This window comes from Podarcis vaucheri, assembly GCF_965113315.1.
Source record: "Podarcis vaucheri genome assembly, chromosome: 2".
In the NCBI taxonomy this organism is placed as follows: Eukaryota; Metazoa; Chordata; class Lepidosauria; order Squamata; family Lacertidae; genus Podarcis; species Podarcis vaucheri.
The window spans coordinates 131,799,673-131,816,772 of NC_138760.1; the positions used below are offsets into that span (position 1 = coordinate 131,799,673).

At 43.2% G+C, this 17,100-nt stretch overlaps 1 protein-coding gene across 1 annotated transcript; it reads right to left on the minus strand.

Annotated features, from left to right (window-relative positions):
• Window positions 1–227: 227 nt before the first annotated feature.
• Window positions 228–15,516, minus strand: LOC309525794 (uncharacterized protein). The gene is made up of 4 exons (XM_082211372.1): window positions 15,429–15,516; window positions 11,717–11,885; window positions 11,461–11,587; window positions 228–2,239 (listed from the first exon to the last, which is right to left on the minus strand). Exons 2-4 carry the CDS (start codon window positions 11,789–11,791, stop codon window positions 789–791), a joined length of 1,653 nt encoding a protein of 550 aa, XP_082067498.1. The 5' UTR covers window positions 11,792–11,885; window positions 15,429–15,516; the 3' UTR covers window positions 228–788.
• Between the last annotated feature and the right edge of the window lie 1,584 nt (window positions 15,517–17,100).

Sequence of the window (17,100 nt, forward strand, 5' to 3'; positions counted from 1 at the left end):
TCCGCAGGCAAATGACTCTCCTGAAACCACTGGCAATGCCCACATTTCCCTGTGCTACCTTCCCTCCATATATTGGTTGTCCCCCTCAGCACCTTCTTTATTCTGGTTACCACCAGGGATTTTATCCCCTTTGCAGTTAAAGTACCCATGAATGAGAAGGGAAGGTAAAACAATGAATTTATAAAACCTAAACAATGTAGTAAGGTTTCATAATTACTTTTCAGTCATTTTGTGTTTTAATTGTTCCTTTATTGCAATTATAAAAATGGGCTTTATGCTGCTGTTCTTATAACAGGGAACTGGACTAGAAGACCTTAAGAGTCCCTTTCAACTCTTCAGTTCTAGGATTCCAGAGCCAATCCTGCTTCCTAAACACTACTGTCGTACTGCACTTTTCACAACTCTCCACTCCCAACTCTATCTGCCAAAGACCAAATATCAACAGACTCTCAGCACATGCTCACTCTCAATGAGCACTCCAGAGTTGCATTCTGCACATCCCTAACAGTACACTAGCTTTATCATTATACTTACAATTATGAGAAATTACCTTCATTGCTTTAATACATATATGTACAACTTTCCATACAAACACCAGAACATCAAATGTACCCCATGCATTTACCATTGATTTTTCCCTATCTGAGTTTGTTGATATGAAGCACAAAGTGAACTTTGTGGGGAAAACTTGGGAGCACTCCATACATCTAAATGGGTTCTCCCCTGTGAGAGTCCGTAAGTGTTGATTAGGAACTCCACTATAAGTGAAACACATTAAACACTTTCATTTAAACAGTTGCTTCTCTGTGAGTTTGCTGATGTTTTCTAAGAGTTACACTCTTACTGAAGCACTTCCCACACTCCAAACATTTAAATGGTTTCTCCCCTGTGTGAGATCGTTGATGTTTAGTAAGAGCTCCACTCTCAATGAAACCCTTTCCACAATGTATACATTTAAATGGTTTCTCCCCTGTGTGCGTTCGTAGATGTATATTAAGATGTGAACACCGACTGAAGCTCTTTCCACACTCTGTACATCTAAATGGTTTCTCCCCTGTGTGAGTTTGTAGATGTAGAGTAAGGTGTGAGGTATGTCTGAAGCTCTTTCCGCACTCCATACATTTAAATGGTTTCTCCCCTGTGTGAGTTTGTTGATGTCTTGTAAGAGCTCCACTCTCACTGAAACCCTTCCCACAATCCATACATTTAAATGGTTTCTCCCCTGTATGCGTTCGTTGATGTACAGTAAGTATTCCATTGTGACTGAAGCCCTTCCCACACTCCATACATTTAAATGGTTTCTCCCCAGTGTGAGTTCGTTGATGTATAGTAAGGTGTGAACACTGACTGAAGGTCTTTCCACACTCCATACATTTAAATGGTTTCTCCCCTGTGTGAGTTCGTTGATGTACAGTAAGGATTCCATTGTGAATGAAGCTCTGCCCACACTCCATACATTTAAATGGTTTCTCCCCTGTGTGAGTTCGTAGATGAACAGTAAGTATTCCATTGTGACTGAAGCCCTTCCCACACTCCATACATTTAAATGGTTTCTCCCCTGTGTGAGTCCGCTGATGTCTAGTAAGGTGTGAACACTGACTGAAGCATTTCCCACATTCCATACATCTGAATGGTTTCTCCCCTGTGTGACTCCGTTGATGTATAGTAAGGCTTCCACTCTGACTAAAGCTCTTTCCGCACTCCAAACATCTGAATGGTTTTTCCTCTCTGTGAATTTGTTGATGTACAGTAAGGCTTCCACTCTGACTGAAGCTTTTTCCACATTCCGTACATTTAAAGGGTTTCTCCCCTGTGTGAATTTGTTGATGCACAGTAAGTTTTCTACTTTCACTGAAACACTTCCCACACTCAATACATTTATATGGCTTTTCCCCTGTATGAGTTCGTTGATGTAGAGTAAAACTTCCACTCTCACTGAAGCACTTCCCGCACTCCGTACATTTAAAGGGTTTCTCCCCTGTGTGAGTTCGTTGATGTACGGTAAGGTGTGAAGACTGTCTGAAGTTCTTTCCACACTGCATACATTTAAATGGTTTCTCCCCTGTGTGAATCCGTTGGTGTATGGTAAGTTTTCCCTTTTCACTGAAGCTTTTTCCGCACTCCATACATTTAAAGGGTTTCTCCTCAGTGTTAGTTTGAAGATGTGTCCTAAGGTGTTCACTCGCAGTGAAGTACTTTACAGATGGCCCCTCGAAATTCTGATTGCCTTCTCCATCACCTGGTTTTAAGTATCAGGGGTGGGAGATAAGAAAATATTGTTAGGTATTCAAGGAAGAGAACCAGAGAACTTAACACACAGCAAGGCCAATCAGCACCTTCTCTGATTTTAACACTTCCAGTATCCCTCCCTCTTCTATGTACCAAAGTTTTAGGAAAGGAAAGGACATATGATAATAGTCTCAAGAACCCTTAGTATCCAGTTCTACCTTCGACTCCCATGTAACACTGAGCACCAAGACAAACCTTCTATGCTGAGGTGAGGCATCTATGACCCTCCAGATGTGGTTGGACTCTAAGCAGCATCAACCCAAGCAAAGATGGCCAATGACCAGGGATGATGGGAGTTGTAGTGCAGCCACATCGAGAGGGAGACACTTTCCCCCTCCTGTGAAAATGCTGCACCTCTGTATTCAGTTTTCTCCTTCCTCTATGATCTGTAATTTCTTCCTGATACATTCCAATCATGCTCGGCAAGATGGCTGCCCGGCACTCTTCCGTTGCGCAGCTTGCTGTCTGTGCCAATCAAAGAAATCCACTAGCCTCTCTGCCGTTTTAGCAGAGCAAACGCAGCGGTTAGAAGCAGTTGCAGTGTGTGGGTAATAACTCAGGACACATGCAAGCTGTCCTCCCAACTTCAACAGTCTTTATTTGTGTAGCATAACATCGTAAATTCCTGCTTCAGACACCCGGCGACAGCGCGCACATCTCTCCTCTCGCAGAGCGGTTGAGAATAACACACACAGAGATGAACACTCCCGTATGTGTACGTAACCACGCCTCAAGATGTGAGACGTCATTCAGAACTGTTAATGCTGTAAGTTCTGAAACCCTTCACACTGTACACATCGCCTAAACCTGCACCAGGCTGCTGGAAAAGATGGGCCCTCATTCTAATCCAAATGGCTCTTTATAATAATAATAATAATAATAATAATAATAATAATAATAATAATAATAATAATTTATTTGTACCCCGCCCATCTGGCTGTGTTTCCCCAGCCATTCTAGGCAGCTTCCAACAAAGATTAAAAATACATTAAAATGTCACACATTAAAAACTTCCCTGAACAGGGCTGCCTTCAGATGTCTTCTAAAAGTCTGGTAGTTGTTTATCTCTTTGACACCTGATGGGAGGGCGTTCCACAGGGTAGGCGCGACTACCACTAGTGCAATTGCTTAAGAAGAACAGGATTGATTTCCGATGGGAATTTCCGGAAGGCGTTTCATTCTTCTATAAAGGTGTTAAAAGAAGATTGACTAGTCCTGAGGAGATAGGAAAGTTTAAAAGAAGATATAAAGAGCTTCAGTTGGGGGAGGAAGAGACTAAAGGTGCAGAAGGTGGACTCAAACTGAGGGAAGAGTTAGATTTGGGCGAAGAAGAAGAACAGACCAGAGGAGAATTAGAGGAAGACGAAGAGGAGGAGGAAGGAGAAGAGACAGAGAGGATATAAGGTAATATTCAAATTAAATTAGGGCTAAATAACATGACATTAAAATTTTGGAATTGGAACATCAATGGAATGAATGATAAGAAAAAACGGAATGGAATTGAACGCATACTAAAAAAGAAAAATTTGGATATCATATGCCTTCAAGAGACTCACGTGGCCAAGAAACATAGGAAAATTCTTATTAATAAGAGGTTAGGAAATGAATTCATATCTTCGGACAAAGAAAAGAAAAGAGGCGTAGTACTATATATAAAAAACAATATCGAATCACATCAATTATTTAAGGATGAGGAAGGAAGAATAATAGCAGTCCGTATTAAATGGCAAGGTGAAATACTGATAATTGTTGGGATCTATGCTCCAAACGGAAATAAAACAGAATTTTTTAGACTATTGGAAGAGAATTTATTTGAATACATGGATCAAAAAATTATAATAATGGGAGATATGAACGGGGTGGTCTCAACTGAAATGGATAGATTAAGGAAAATGAAGACAGAAGGAGGGAAATTACCTAAAACATTTTTTGAAATGACTAAGAACTGTAATTTAGTAGATATATGGAGATTGAGACATCCCTTGGAGAAACAATTTACATATCACTCAGAACCGAATCAATCGATGTCAAGACTAGATCAGATATGGATATCAAATGAACTCACACTAAGAATTACAAAAACTGAAATTCTGGCTAAAGTCATCTCTGACCACAATCCCATCATAATGGAGATGAGGGGAGTTGAAGAACGATCTTTTAGATGGAGACTAAATGATAACCTATGGGATGACCAAAAGTTTGTGGATAAAATACGGAATAAATTAAGGGAGTACTTTATGGATAATTTAGATAAAGGGGTAAAAACAAGTGTAGTATGGGATGCCAGTAAGGCAGTAATGAGGGGCCTATTCATTCAACAAAATGTATGGGAAAAAAATAATAAAGAAAAAAGAACTAAAGAGATTTTGAGACAGATCATGGACTATGAACAAAAATTGATTAAAAAACCGAATAATGAGAGGATACTGCAGGAAATAAAATCCCTCCAAACTCAATTTGCAATGTTAATAAATAAGGAGGTTGAGTGGAACATCAAATGGCTAAGACAGAAGAACTTTGAATTTGCAAATAAGTCAGGAAAATGGCTTGCGTGGCAAGTCAAAAGGAGAAAGGAACAAAACATAATTAACAAAATACAAATAAATGGAGAAGAAATAACTGATCCGAGAGGAATTAGAAGAGGATTTGTGGATTTTTATGAGCAATTATACAGGAATAAAGACAGAAACAATAAAAGGAAAATAGAAAGATATTTAAAGGAAAAAATGGTGAAGAAGATCTCGACAGACCAAAAAGAAAGGCTAAATGCCCCAATATTCAGAGAAGAGGTAGAAGAAGTAATAAAAGAACTGAAAAGAGGGAAAGCCCCGGGCCCAGATGGGTTCACACCAAGTTACTATAAAGAAATGCAAGATATATTGATGACCCCGTTAATTGATGTAATGAACAACATCCTAAAAGAAAGAGAGATTCCGAGTACATGGAAGGAGGCATTTATTACAATAATTCCAAAGCAAGATGCGGACCTGACTCAAGTAAAAAATTACAGACCCATATCTTTATTGAATACGGATTATAAGATCTTTGCCGGAATTCTAGCTAAGAGGTTAAAAAAAATATTAATAAAGATTATACACGAAGACCAAGCGGGCTTTCTACCGGGAAGGCAAATAAAAAATAATACAAGAGGCATAATTAACTTAATAGAGTACTTATCGGACAGATATGACAAACCAGCCAGCTTAATTTTCGTAGATGCGGAGAAAGCCTTCGATAATGTAGCCTGGGATTTCATGCTAAGAAATCTGGAACTTATGGAGGTGGGCCAAGAGTTCTGGAATGGTATAAAAGCTATATATACAGAACAGAAGGCGAGATTGATAATAAATAATGTTATCACTGAAGATATAAAAATATCCAAAGGAACAAGACAGGGTTGCCCGCTTTCTCCACTGCTCTTCATTATGGTTTTGGAGGTTTTACTAAACGCAATAAGACAAAATAAACAGATTAAGGGAATAACATTAGGTTCAAATGAGTATAAAGTAAAAGCTTACGCTGATGATGTAGTTTTAACGGTGGAAGAACCTATAGAAAGCTTAAAGGAAATTTTGGAGGAGATGGAGAAATTTGGGAAGTTAGCAGGATTCAAATTGAATAAGACTAAGACGAAAATGATTGTTAAAAATCTGGATCAGGACAAGATAGCATTACTTCAGCAACAAACAGAAATCGAAGTCGTTAAAAAGGTAAAATATCTAGGACTCTGGCTCACCAGCAAGAATATTGATTTATACCAAAACAACTATACCCCGGTATGGAATGGAATTAAAAAAGATTTGGAGATCTGGACCAGGATGAAATTATCGTTCTGGGGAAGAATATCCATGGTCAAAATGATGGTGCTCCCTAAAATGTTATTTTTATTTCAAACGATACCCATATTAAAAGGCACAAAAAACTTTAAAGAATGGCAAAAGGCGATTTCTAGATATGTCTGGGAAGAAAAGAAGCCCAGAATTAAATTTAAGTTATTAACAGAAACAACAGAAAGAGGGGGCTTCGCCTTACCAGACATGAGATTGTATTATGAAGCAGTATGCCTCTGCTGGATAAAAGATTGGGTAAAATTAGAAAATAAAGAGTTATTAGATCTGGAAGGGTATAACAACAAATTTGGGTGGCACGCCTATCTATGGAGGGATAAAAAAAGAGTGCACAAGGGATTCTGTAGTCACATCTTTAAGGGACCCTTAATAGAGGTTTGGGACAGATACAAAAATATATTAGAACCGAAAACCCCACATTGGTTATCCCCATTGGAGTTGATAAGTGTAAAGAAAGTGAATATGAGGGGAAAATGGGGAACCTATGGAGAAATGGTCATGAAAGAAGAAGGGAAGTGGAAAGTAAAACCATTCGAACAGGTTAAAATATACACTTATGACTGGTTGCACTACTTTCAGATAAATGAAATATTTAAAAAAGAGGTGAAGGAGAGGGGTTATGAAGAAAAGGAATCGACATTTCAGAAAGAGATAATAAACAATGATCGTAAAAATCTGTCAAATATGTATAAAATACTGTTAGAATGGAATATGAAAGACGAGGAAGTAAAGTCCTTAATGACGCAGTGGACAAGGGACTTCGGCTATGATATCCAACTGGAAAATTGGGAGAAACTGTGGAGAGTGAATATAAAATTTACGGCATGTACGCTACTAAGAGAAAATGTAATGAAGATGCTATATAGGTGGTATATGACACCGGTAAAACTAGCTAAGATGTACAAAACAGATAACAAATGCTGGAAATGTAGACAAAAGGAAGGGACGTTCTATCATTTATGGTGGGAATGTAAGAAAGTTAAAAGCTTCTGGGATGAAATCTACAATGAAATGAAAAAGATGCTAAGTTATACTTTTGTAAAAAAGCCAGAAGCTTTTCTGTTAGGTATTGTGGGAAAGGACATCAAAAGAAAGGATTGTAAAATCTTCCAGTATGCGGTAACGGCAGCTAGAATTGTGGTAGCGCAAAAATGGAAGCAGAAAGAAATCCCAACGATAGCAGAGTGGAGATTAAAATTGACTGAATATGCCGAGTTGGATAAATTAACAGGGAAAATTAGACATACAGTGGTGCCCCGCAAGACGAATGCCTCGCAAGAAAAAAAACTCGCTAGACGAAAGGTTTTTTCATTCGCGATTTGCCTCGCAAGACGAATTCCCCTATGGGCTTGCTTCGCAAGACGAAAACGTCTTGCGACTTTGTTAAACGGTTTAAACCGTGCTTCGCAAGAAGAAAAATTCGCTAGACAGCAAAAATTGCGGAACGAATTAATTTCGTCTTGCGGGGCACCACTGTATCAAGGATCAAAAGTTTATTGAAGACTGGGGAAAATTTACGGGTTATCTGGAGAACAAATGTTTTGTAAATACAACGCTAGTGGGATTTAAAGAGGCACTGTAAAGCTCTAAGAAGTATTGCTTAATGGAAATAATGTACGAAGGGAGGTAAGAATGGCAATATGTAAGATTGGAATGCGTTAGAAAGAAACAAATACGAATGAATGTCAAGGACGTTGTAGGAAGTCCAAAATGTATAAGATGTACTAAATATGGATATAATGTAAATATAATGGGAAATTAATAAAATTTTAAAACGCAAAAAAAAAAGAAAAGAGAATAACACACACAGAGATGAACACTCCCGTATGTGTACGTAACCACGCCTCAAGATGTGAGACGTCATTCAGAACTGTTAATGCTGTAAGTTCTGAAACCCTTCACACTGTACACATCGCCTAAACCTGCACCAGGCTGCTGGAAAAGATGGGCCCTCATTCTAATCCAAATGGCTCTTTTTAATAATAATAATAATAATAATAATAATAATAATAATAATAATAATTTATTTGTACCCCGCCCATCTGGCTGTGTTTCCCCAGCCATTCTAGGCAGCTTCCAACAAAGATTAAAAATACATTAAAATGTCACACATTAAAAACTTCCCTGAACAGGGCTGCCTTCAGATGTCTTCTAAAAGTCTGGCAGTTGTTTATCTCTTTGACACCTGATGGGAGGGCGTTCCACAGGGTAGGCGCCACTACCGAGAAGGCCCTCTGCCTGGTTCCCTGTAGCTTTGCTTCTCACAACTGCCAGAAGGCCCTCAGTGCTGGACCTCAGCGTCCGGGCAGATCAATGGAGGTGGAGACGCTCCTTCAGGTATACTGGGCCAAGGCCATTTAGGGCTTTAAAGGTCAACACCAACACTTTGAATTGTGCTCGGAAACGTTCTGGGAGCCAATGTAGGTCTTTCAAGACCGGTTTTATATTCCTACACACTGAAAGGCGACATACAAAGTTACAGTCTCACAGCAAAGTGGAAGCATGTAACACTCAATTTGTTCAGGACAACATGCCTGTGTTTTTCAGTTCCAAGCAAGGAGATGAGCTCAGACCAGAGTATCAGAGCCGCTCTATGAGGAATAAGTAAAACATAAGTGCTGTATTAGTAATACAGTGGTACCTCTGGTTATGAGCTTAATTGGTTCCGGAGGTCCGTTCTCAACTTGAAACCTTTCTTAACCTGTGGCACACTTTCCCTAATGGGGCGATTCCGCTCGCATCCTGGGGCAAAGTTCGCAACCAGGAAACCTATTTCCGGGTTAGCAGAGCTCGTAAGCTGAAGCTTTCGCAAGGAGGACGGTTTGTAACCAGAGATATTACTTTATATGACTATAAAAATATACAAAAATATTAAACTTTTGAAGCAGAGGCAACAAAGTATCTGCTGGCCCATTAAAAGCTAATAAATGACGTGGACCAGGAAACCTCATAACACCATTATTAACCCGTGAGTCTCTTTGTAGATTTTCCCATTTTAGTTTTTTGGGGGGAATTCATACCACAATATCAGCTTATGAAGTTACCTACTGATAAAAGTACAGCGTTTATAAACTACAATCTTCAACATCAACTTCGTTGGGCTGGTCATGTTGGTCAGATGCCTGATTATTGTCTTCCAAAGCAACTACAGTGGTGCCCCGCAAGACGAATGCCTCGCAAGATGGAAAACTCGCTAGACAAAAGAGTTTTCTGTTTTGGAGGTACTTCGCAAAACGACAATGTCTTGTGAGTTCCTGCTGGTTTTTCCCCCTCCTCCGCCCCTTTTTCTAAGCCGCTAAGCTGCTTATCAGCTGATCCGATCAACAGATAAGCTGCTAATAGCGCTAATCCGCTAATCCTTCAATGGGCTTGCTTCGCAAGACGAAGAAACTGCTAGACGAAGAGAATCACAGAACGGATTCTTTTCGTCTTGCGAGGCACCACTGTATAATGTATTTCCCCCTGCTATTGTTCCTTGAATTATAATGCATCTTCCCTCAGGATCTTTCTTCATTTTTAATATACTCCACCAGCATCTCTTTGAAATTGTAGTTACTACCCCTCTTGATTTTGAAGTACCAGGTGCTTTTTCATAATTATTTATACCTCTCAGTCTGTGTTCATTAACCCCCTCTTTCTTCTGATGCATTTCCTGTAAAAATATTATATCTGCTTTATCTTTATTCAGTAATGTTTCTATCCTCCTCCTTTTCCTAATCAACCTCCACCCTTTAATGTTTAAGGTTGAAATCCTTATTTCATTATCCATGTGGTACCTCAGTTTTCAAATGTCTCCGTTGACTAACAATTTGGTTTTCGAATGCCATAAACCCGGAAGTTAATGCTTTGGTTTTTGAACACGCCTCAAAAGTCAAACATGCCATGTGGCTTCTGCTGAGTGCAAGATTCTGAGGCCTAGCTGTTGGCTGCTGAGTTTTTGGTTTTTGAACACTTCAGAACTCAAACGGTCTTCCATAACGGATTACGTTCGAAAACGGAGGTACCACTGTAGTACTGTTTATTATTTCACTACTCCAGGTTACATTCCTGCTTGAAAAGTTTCTTAAGGACTAACCTGTATTCTTTGCTTCATAATACTTGTTCTTCAGAGAAATCCATCTTTTAAAATATTTTCTCTGGGGGCTCTCAGTTTCTGCTGCTTACTCCATAGCCAGCAGGACCCGCCCCCCCCCCCATGTGTATTTTAAATGCTGGTTTTAATGTATGTATTTGTTTTGTTTTTGGACTAAAATATTGTAAGTTGTTTTTTTTCCCTTCCCCCCCATTTTTCTAAGCCGCTAAGCCGCTTATCAACTGATCCGATCAGCAGATAAGCCACTAAAAGCCGCTAATAGTGCTAATAGCGCTAATCCGTCAATGGGCTTGCGTCGCAAGACGAAAAAACCGCTAGACAAAGAGAATCACAGAACGGATTCTTTTTGTCTTGCGAGGCACCACTGTATGCTATTTCTAACTAGAGAATGGAAAGTGAAATACAGGTGGACAACTAAAGTGGTTTCAAGATGTTCTGAAGCCTAATCTAAAAAAATGAAGTATAGGCATAGAAAATTGGGAACCACGGGCTTGCAAGAGTGCCAACTGGAAAATAGCTTTACCAAAGGCTTCATGGACTTTGAAGAAGCACAAACTCAGGACGAAAGGGAGAAACAACCTACGAGGAAAGCATGTTTGGCAAAACCTCGCTGTGATTAACTCCTAGAATAATAGAGTTGGAATAGACCACAAGGGCCATCGAGTCCAACCCCCTGCCAAGCAGGAAACACCATCAGAGCACTCCTGACATATGGTTGTCAAGCCTCTGCTTAAAGACCTCCAAAGTAGGAGACTCCACCACACTCCTTGGCAGCAAATTCCACTGTCAAACAGCTCTTACTGTCAGGAAGTTCTCCCTAATGTTTAGGTGGAATCTTCTTTCTTGTAGTTTGGCTCCATTGCTCCGTGTCTGCTTCTCTGGAGCAGCAGAAAACAACCTTTCTCCCTCCTCTATGTGACATCCTTTTATATATTTGAACATGGCTATCATATCACCCTTTAACCTCCTCTTCTCCAGGCTAAACATGCCCAGCTCCCTTAGCTGTTCCTGCCCAGAAACCTATGTCCCCACTGCCAAAGGATGTGTGGATCCAGAATTGGACTGCACAGTCACTTACGGACACACCGTTAAGATCATGTGGATGGAAGACAATCTTACTCGGCTACGAGGGGTCGCCAAAGAAGAAGACACAGCATGAATAAATGGCTCAAACAGCAGATTCACACCTCCAACGTCGAACAGTCAAGAGGAATAAAAATGTGCCCTTACCTAGAGAGGCCACCATCTCATAATTCTCCTCCATGACTTCCTTGTGCAGAGCTCGTTGGCCAGGATCCAGCAGTGCCCACTCCTCCTCCGTGAAAAACACAGCCACCTCCTCAAAGGTCAAGAGGGCCTGGAAGAAGAAGAGGAAGAAGACAGAGCTGCTCTTAGATCCCCATCATCCCCACTCAACACAGAGGGAAGCTGGGTGGTCCCATCTGTGCCTCTTCCCTCCTCCCTGCTCCCGTTGCTCTTTCCCTACCTGAGGAAGCTGCCTGGCTCCTCTTTCCACTCCATCTTTAAGAAGGGATGGTCCAAACAGGGCCTCTGAGGCCATTGCGCTGCCTGCAGGCGATTTGGAGGAGGCGTAAACTGGGCCACTTCTGGGACTCCCTCAGCTGTTGACAAGATGCGCTTCAATGCAGCGAGCTCTTTAAGGAGAATAATGCAGAAATTATTATTATTATTATTATTATTATTATTATTATTGAATTTATATACTGCCTTATACCTGGATGTCTCAGAACAGTTCACAGAAAGGCAGATTTATTTAGGGTGGGAGACATTAACACAAATAGCATTCCTTTTACAAAGTACAAATACCAGTACTAATAAACTAATACTCATAAATTCTCATTACGAAGGGAACTGGAAGGATGTAATCCTTTCTACAGGAACTTTGTAATACTATAAGCTGCCTCAGTCTTTAGGGGACATTCAGCTTCGGATTGTAAAGTTCTAGGATCAAATCCCAAACTCTGAATGAAGCTTCGCAGAAAGCATTGCAGTCATTCCCCCGAACAGCCACCCAGGAAACCAGTTTCTGACCCTTTGATACATTTAGATTAGAATGAAGAAAATAAGAGAATCTCCTAAATTATGGGCAGAATTTGCAGTCAGAAGAAAAGCAACACCTGGGGGGGGGCACCAGGGTGAAGAAGCTCCATCCAAGGGGAGAGGAAATATTTAGAGCACTCTATGCGCTAACATGGAGTGTAGTTTAGGGGACAGAGATATGAAGTTCTGTGGCTTATGGCTCCCTAGGCCTTCCTCTTAGGAACCTCTCTCTCTCTTTCTCTCTCTCTCTGTGTGTGCGTGTGTGCGCGTGTAGCCTTTTATCTTCTCTACACTGTGAGGATGGACAGGATAATAATAATTTAATAATTTATAATAATAATTTATTATTTATACCCCACCCATCTGGCTGGATTTCCCCAGCCACTCTGGGCAGCTTCTCTTAGCATGAGAAATGACCAGAGGGTCCAGAACTGACTTAGTCATGCTGGCCACATGACCCGGAAAAACTGTTTGCGGACAAACGTCAGATCCCTTGGCTAGTAAAGTGAGATGAGTACTCCAACCCCAGAGTCGTTCACGACTGGACTTAACTGTCAGGGGTCCATTACCTTTTTTTACCTTTTATGCGCTAACATGGATTGCAGTTTAGGGGACAGAGATATGAAGTTGAGTAGCTTATGGCCCCCTAGTCCTTCCTCTTAGGAACCTCTCTCTCTCTGTGTGTGTGTGTGTGTCCCCTTTTATCTTCCCTACACTGCAAGGAAGGACAGGAGGAGAAATATTCAGGGGGTCCAAACTGGGCACAGGGCATCCCTCCTGAGCAGGGGGACGGGAGACAGGGTCTCCCTGGTGGAAGCCCAGCACCCAAACTGCAGGGTTGGGAACCTCAGACCCAGGGGCTGAATTGGCCCTCAAATCCTTTCTGCCTCTCTCTCTGGCCCTCAGGAATTTCCCCAGCACCACACCTTCTTTCCAACACTTCCCAGCTGCCTCCTGGAAGGCAGGCAGCTCCTGGACAAAGCTCAGAGTCAGCCCCATAGCCCCACCAACTCTGTCCTCTGTCTTGCCCATCAATAGAAAGAGGCCCCTGGAAGGCTGCTCAGGAGCGAATATGGCCCTCAGGCTGGATAATGGTCTCCACCCCTGTTCCAAACACGGAACAGGCTGTCATCCTGGCCCACCCTGCAGGGTTCTGGTGTGAGCATTGCCCAGGTGGGTTTTAGATCACCTACAGTATCCTGCCAACCTAGCAGTTCGAAAGCATGTCAAAGTGCAAATAGATAAATAGGTACCACTCCAGCAGGAAGGTAAACGACGTTTCCGTGCGCTGCTCTGGTTCGCCAGAAGCGGCTTAGTCATGCTGGCCACATGACCCGGAAGCTGTACGCCGGCTCCCTCGGCCCGTAAGGCGAGATGAGCGCCGCAACCCCAGAGTCAGTCACAACTGGACCGAATGGTCAGGGGTCCCTTTACCTTTACCTTACAGCATTACAAGGCCCTCCTGGCAACCTGGAAGGGGATGAGGCCAGGCAGGAGTGAGGCTGCCAGAACCAGCAGAGAAAGTCCCTCAGCACCTCTGCGCTGGGCCAGTCCTGCAAGACAGGCCAGATCTCCCACCCCTGGGGGCTTTGATTCTCCTTCCCGACAAAGTCCCAAGAGCAGTGTTTTTCAACCACTGTTCCGCGGCACACTAGTGTGCCGCGAGATGTTGCCTGGTGTGCCGTGGGGAAAATTGAAAAATTCGAAAGATTTAAAAATAAAGTATTTTATAATTTTTCACATTTCTGTTTACTTACTATTTCATAATAAAGTAATTATAAAATACTTTCTTTGTGTTTATTTGATTCCTATTCAAGAGAATTACTTTATATATAGTCAATATAGGCACAGAGTTAATTTTTTTAACATTTTCTAATGGTGGTGTGCCTCGTGATTTTTTTTCATGAAACAAGTGTGCCTTTGCCGAAAAAAGGTTGAAAAACACTGCCCAAGAGGATATCTGGAGAAGCCTCTTTTTGGAAAGAAACAGCAATAAAAACTCATCCCCCCTCCTCTTTCCCCAAGTCCAGCTGGGGAGGGGGCATTTCTTTAATTCCTCCAATCTTTGCCTTGAAGCTTTTTAAAGGGCTCCTGAGACCTTGATCAGTTTCAATTCCTGCCATCCATGGGCCCAATTCCCTTGCCAAGCAGGAGGGAAACCAACAAGGTGCTTTTTCATGCTTCAGGAAATCAGGAATGCTCCTCTTCCCTCCAGTTTTGGAGAACAAAAGCAGCATAGCAAATCCTCCCCAACTGCACCCCCCAACATGGGAAACCCAACAAGGCTCTTTCCTTTGTGCCAAATCAACCTCAGCTGGCCAGACTAGGATTTCTGAAAGGGGGGCTGGGGGGCCTCCCCCTTCCTTCTCACATCAGCCTCTTTCTTACTCAGGAAGCCCCGGAGGCCAATTTCCCCTGACACTGTCCATCTCTCACCCCCCACCCAACTCAAAATCTCCCCCCTCTCCCCCAATCCAGAGGCGACTCTGTTCTCCAGCTGCTTCCACTTCCTCTCCCCTGCTTGCCCTCCGGATCTCCGACCCACTGAGGCAGGGGCTTCGGCAGCAGATTTCGATGGGGCTTCGGCTCAGCCCCCCTTCCGCCCAGCCCGGCTCCCTGACGCAGGAGGCAGAGCCAGGGAGGGAAGTGTGGGCAGGAGGGGGGCAGCAGTGAAAAGGGAGATGGAGGGTGTTAAGCAGAGAGGAGCATCACTAGGCGGAATGGGGCTGCCCCCCCCCCCTTTGAACGGAGGAGGACTGACTTCTGAGTCAACATGCACAGGGTGGGGCTGCAAATCCCTTTGTAATTAATTAAGTTCCACTGGGGGGGGGACCCTTTTGTGGTTCGTCTCAAGTGTCTTCGCCCCCTCCCCTCCCCCCACCATGGGAGCCTGGCTTGATCTCTGCGCTTCAGAGAAGAGCTTGCAATGCAAACCCTGTTGGGGGGGACACCCTTCTTTGCAACAGGATGGCCTGCATCCAGCCCCCCCCATTCCCACAGAGAAAGGGCGGAGCCCTTCCCTTATTTCCTGTCTCTCCCCCCCCATCCTCCCGCCTCCTTTCCCAAATGCCCTGTTTGTGCATTAGAGAGGGAATGCAAATCCTTCCCCCCCCCCACAACCCCCCAATATGCGGCACCTCTTTCTCCTCTTCTCCAAGTCCGCTTCTCTTCCTGGAATGAGGATGGAGACCCCTCCCCTCCAAATTGCCTCTTCCCTCCCCCGCAATAAAACTCCCTTCCTGCCTCTCTAGGAAGCGGAGCTCATTGACCCAGAGGGAGGGGGAGGGGCAGGAGATCCGCCTCCCCCCCCTCCCTGCAAACAGAAATGCCCTTCCTAGCAGGCAAGCCCTATATTCCCGTTTATTGAGTGAGAAATTCATGGGTTCAATTCCCCGCCCCCCGAATTTCTAAAAATTCTCGTCCTGGGAAGGAGTTTAGAGCAGTAATTTAAGACAACCCTAAAGGCTGGTCCAGTGTCATTGCAATGGGTACCTTTTTTAAAAATAAGAGGGAGCTTATGGAGAAAGTTAGGCTTTGTTATATGACTTTCTAGAGTTTTCCCAATGAGCCAGTAGATAGATACAGTTATCAGTGAATTGTTACATTTGGAAATCTGCAGCGGAGGCCCTTTGAATAGAGATAGGAAAATTGGTTGATGAAATGACATTTGCAGGAGTGATTCCAACCAAATACAGTGGTGCCCCGCAAGACGAATGCCTCACAAGACGGAAAACCCGCTAGACGAAAGGGTTTTCCGTTTTTGAGCTGCTTCGCAAGACGATTTTCCCTATGGGCTTGCTTTGCAAGACGAAAACGTCTTGCGAGTGTTCCGATTTTTTTCCGCTTTCCCCCCCTTTTTCTAAGCCGCTAAGCTGCTAATAGCCTTTTAGCCGCTAATCCGCTAAGCCTTTAATAGCCGCTAAGCCTTTAATAGCCCCTAAACCGCTAATAGCGCTAATCCGCTAATAGGGTTGCTTCGCAAGACGAAAAAACCGCTAGACGAAGAGACTTGCGGAACGGATTAATTTCGTCTTGCGAGGCACCACTGTATTAAAAACAATACAACATCATACATTAAAAACTTCCCAAAACAGGGCCGCCTTCAGACTCTGGGGTTGTGCCACTCATCTCACTTTATTGGCCAAGGGAGCCGGCGTACAGCTTCTGGGTCTTTTAGCCAGCATGAGTGATCCACTTCTGGCAAACCAGAGCAGCGCACGGAAATGCTGTTTACCTTCCCGCCGGAGCGGTACCTATTTATCTACTTGCACTTTGATGTGCTTTTGATCTGCTAGGTTGGCAGGAGCTGGGACCGAACAACGGGAGCTCACCCTGTCACAGGGATTCGAACCACCATCCTTCCGATTGGTAAACCCTAGGCTCAGTGGTTTAGACCACAGCGCCACCCGCGCTTTTGCCTTATGAGATCATAAATACACACGCCAACGGAATCTTTTATCATGACCTTCCAAATCTAACAAATCTACGTTTTTTAAAGTTATCCTATCCTGGATTCAGCAAATGCAAGACGCTTCATAATATACCGTATTTTTCGCTCTATAGGACACACTTTTTCCCCTCCAAAAATGAAGGGGGAAAGTGTGTGCGTCCTATGGAGTGAATGCAGGCTTTCGCTGAAGCCTGGAGAGCGAGAGGGGTCGGTACGCACCGACCCCTCTCGCTCTCCAGGCTTCAGGAAGCTATCCACAAGCCTGCGGAGCCCGGCTGGAACTCCCGCCGGGCTCTGCAGGCTTGCGAATAGCTGCCTGGAGCCCAGGGAGCGCAGCGCTGTGCACCCCGGGCTTTGGG

Bases quoted from the DNA above. Each gene is read 5' to 3' on its own strand.
- LOC309525794 (XM_082211372.1), bottom strand. From the start codon at position 11,791: ATGGCCTCAGAGGCCCTGTTTGGACCATCCCTTCTTAAAGATGGAGTG. The intron at 11,588-11,716 runs GTAGGGAAAGAG...TTCTTCTTCCAG, and splicing joins GAGCCAGGCAGCTTCCTCAG to GCCCTCTTGACCTTTGAGGA. The intron at 2,240-11,460 runs GTAAGGGCACAT...ACTTAAAACCAG, and splicing joins TGAGATGGTGGCCTCTCTAG to GTGATGGAGAAGGCAATCAG.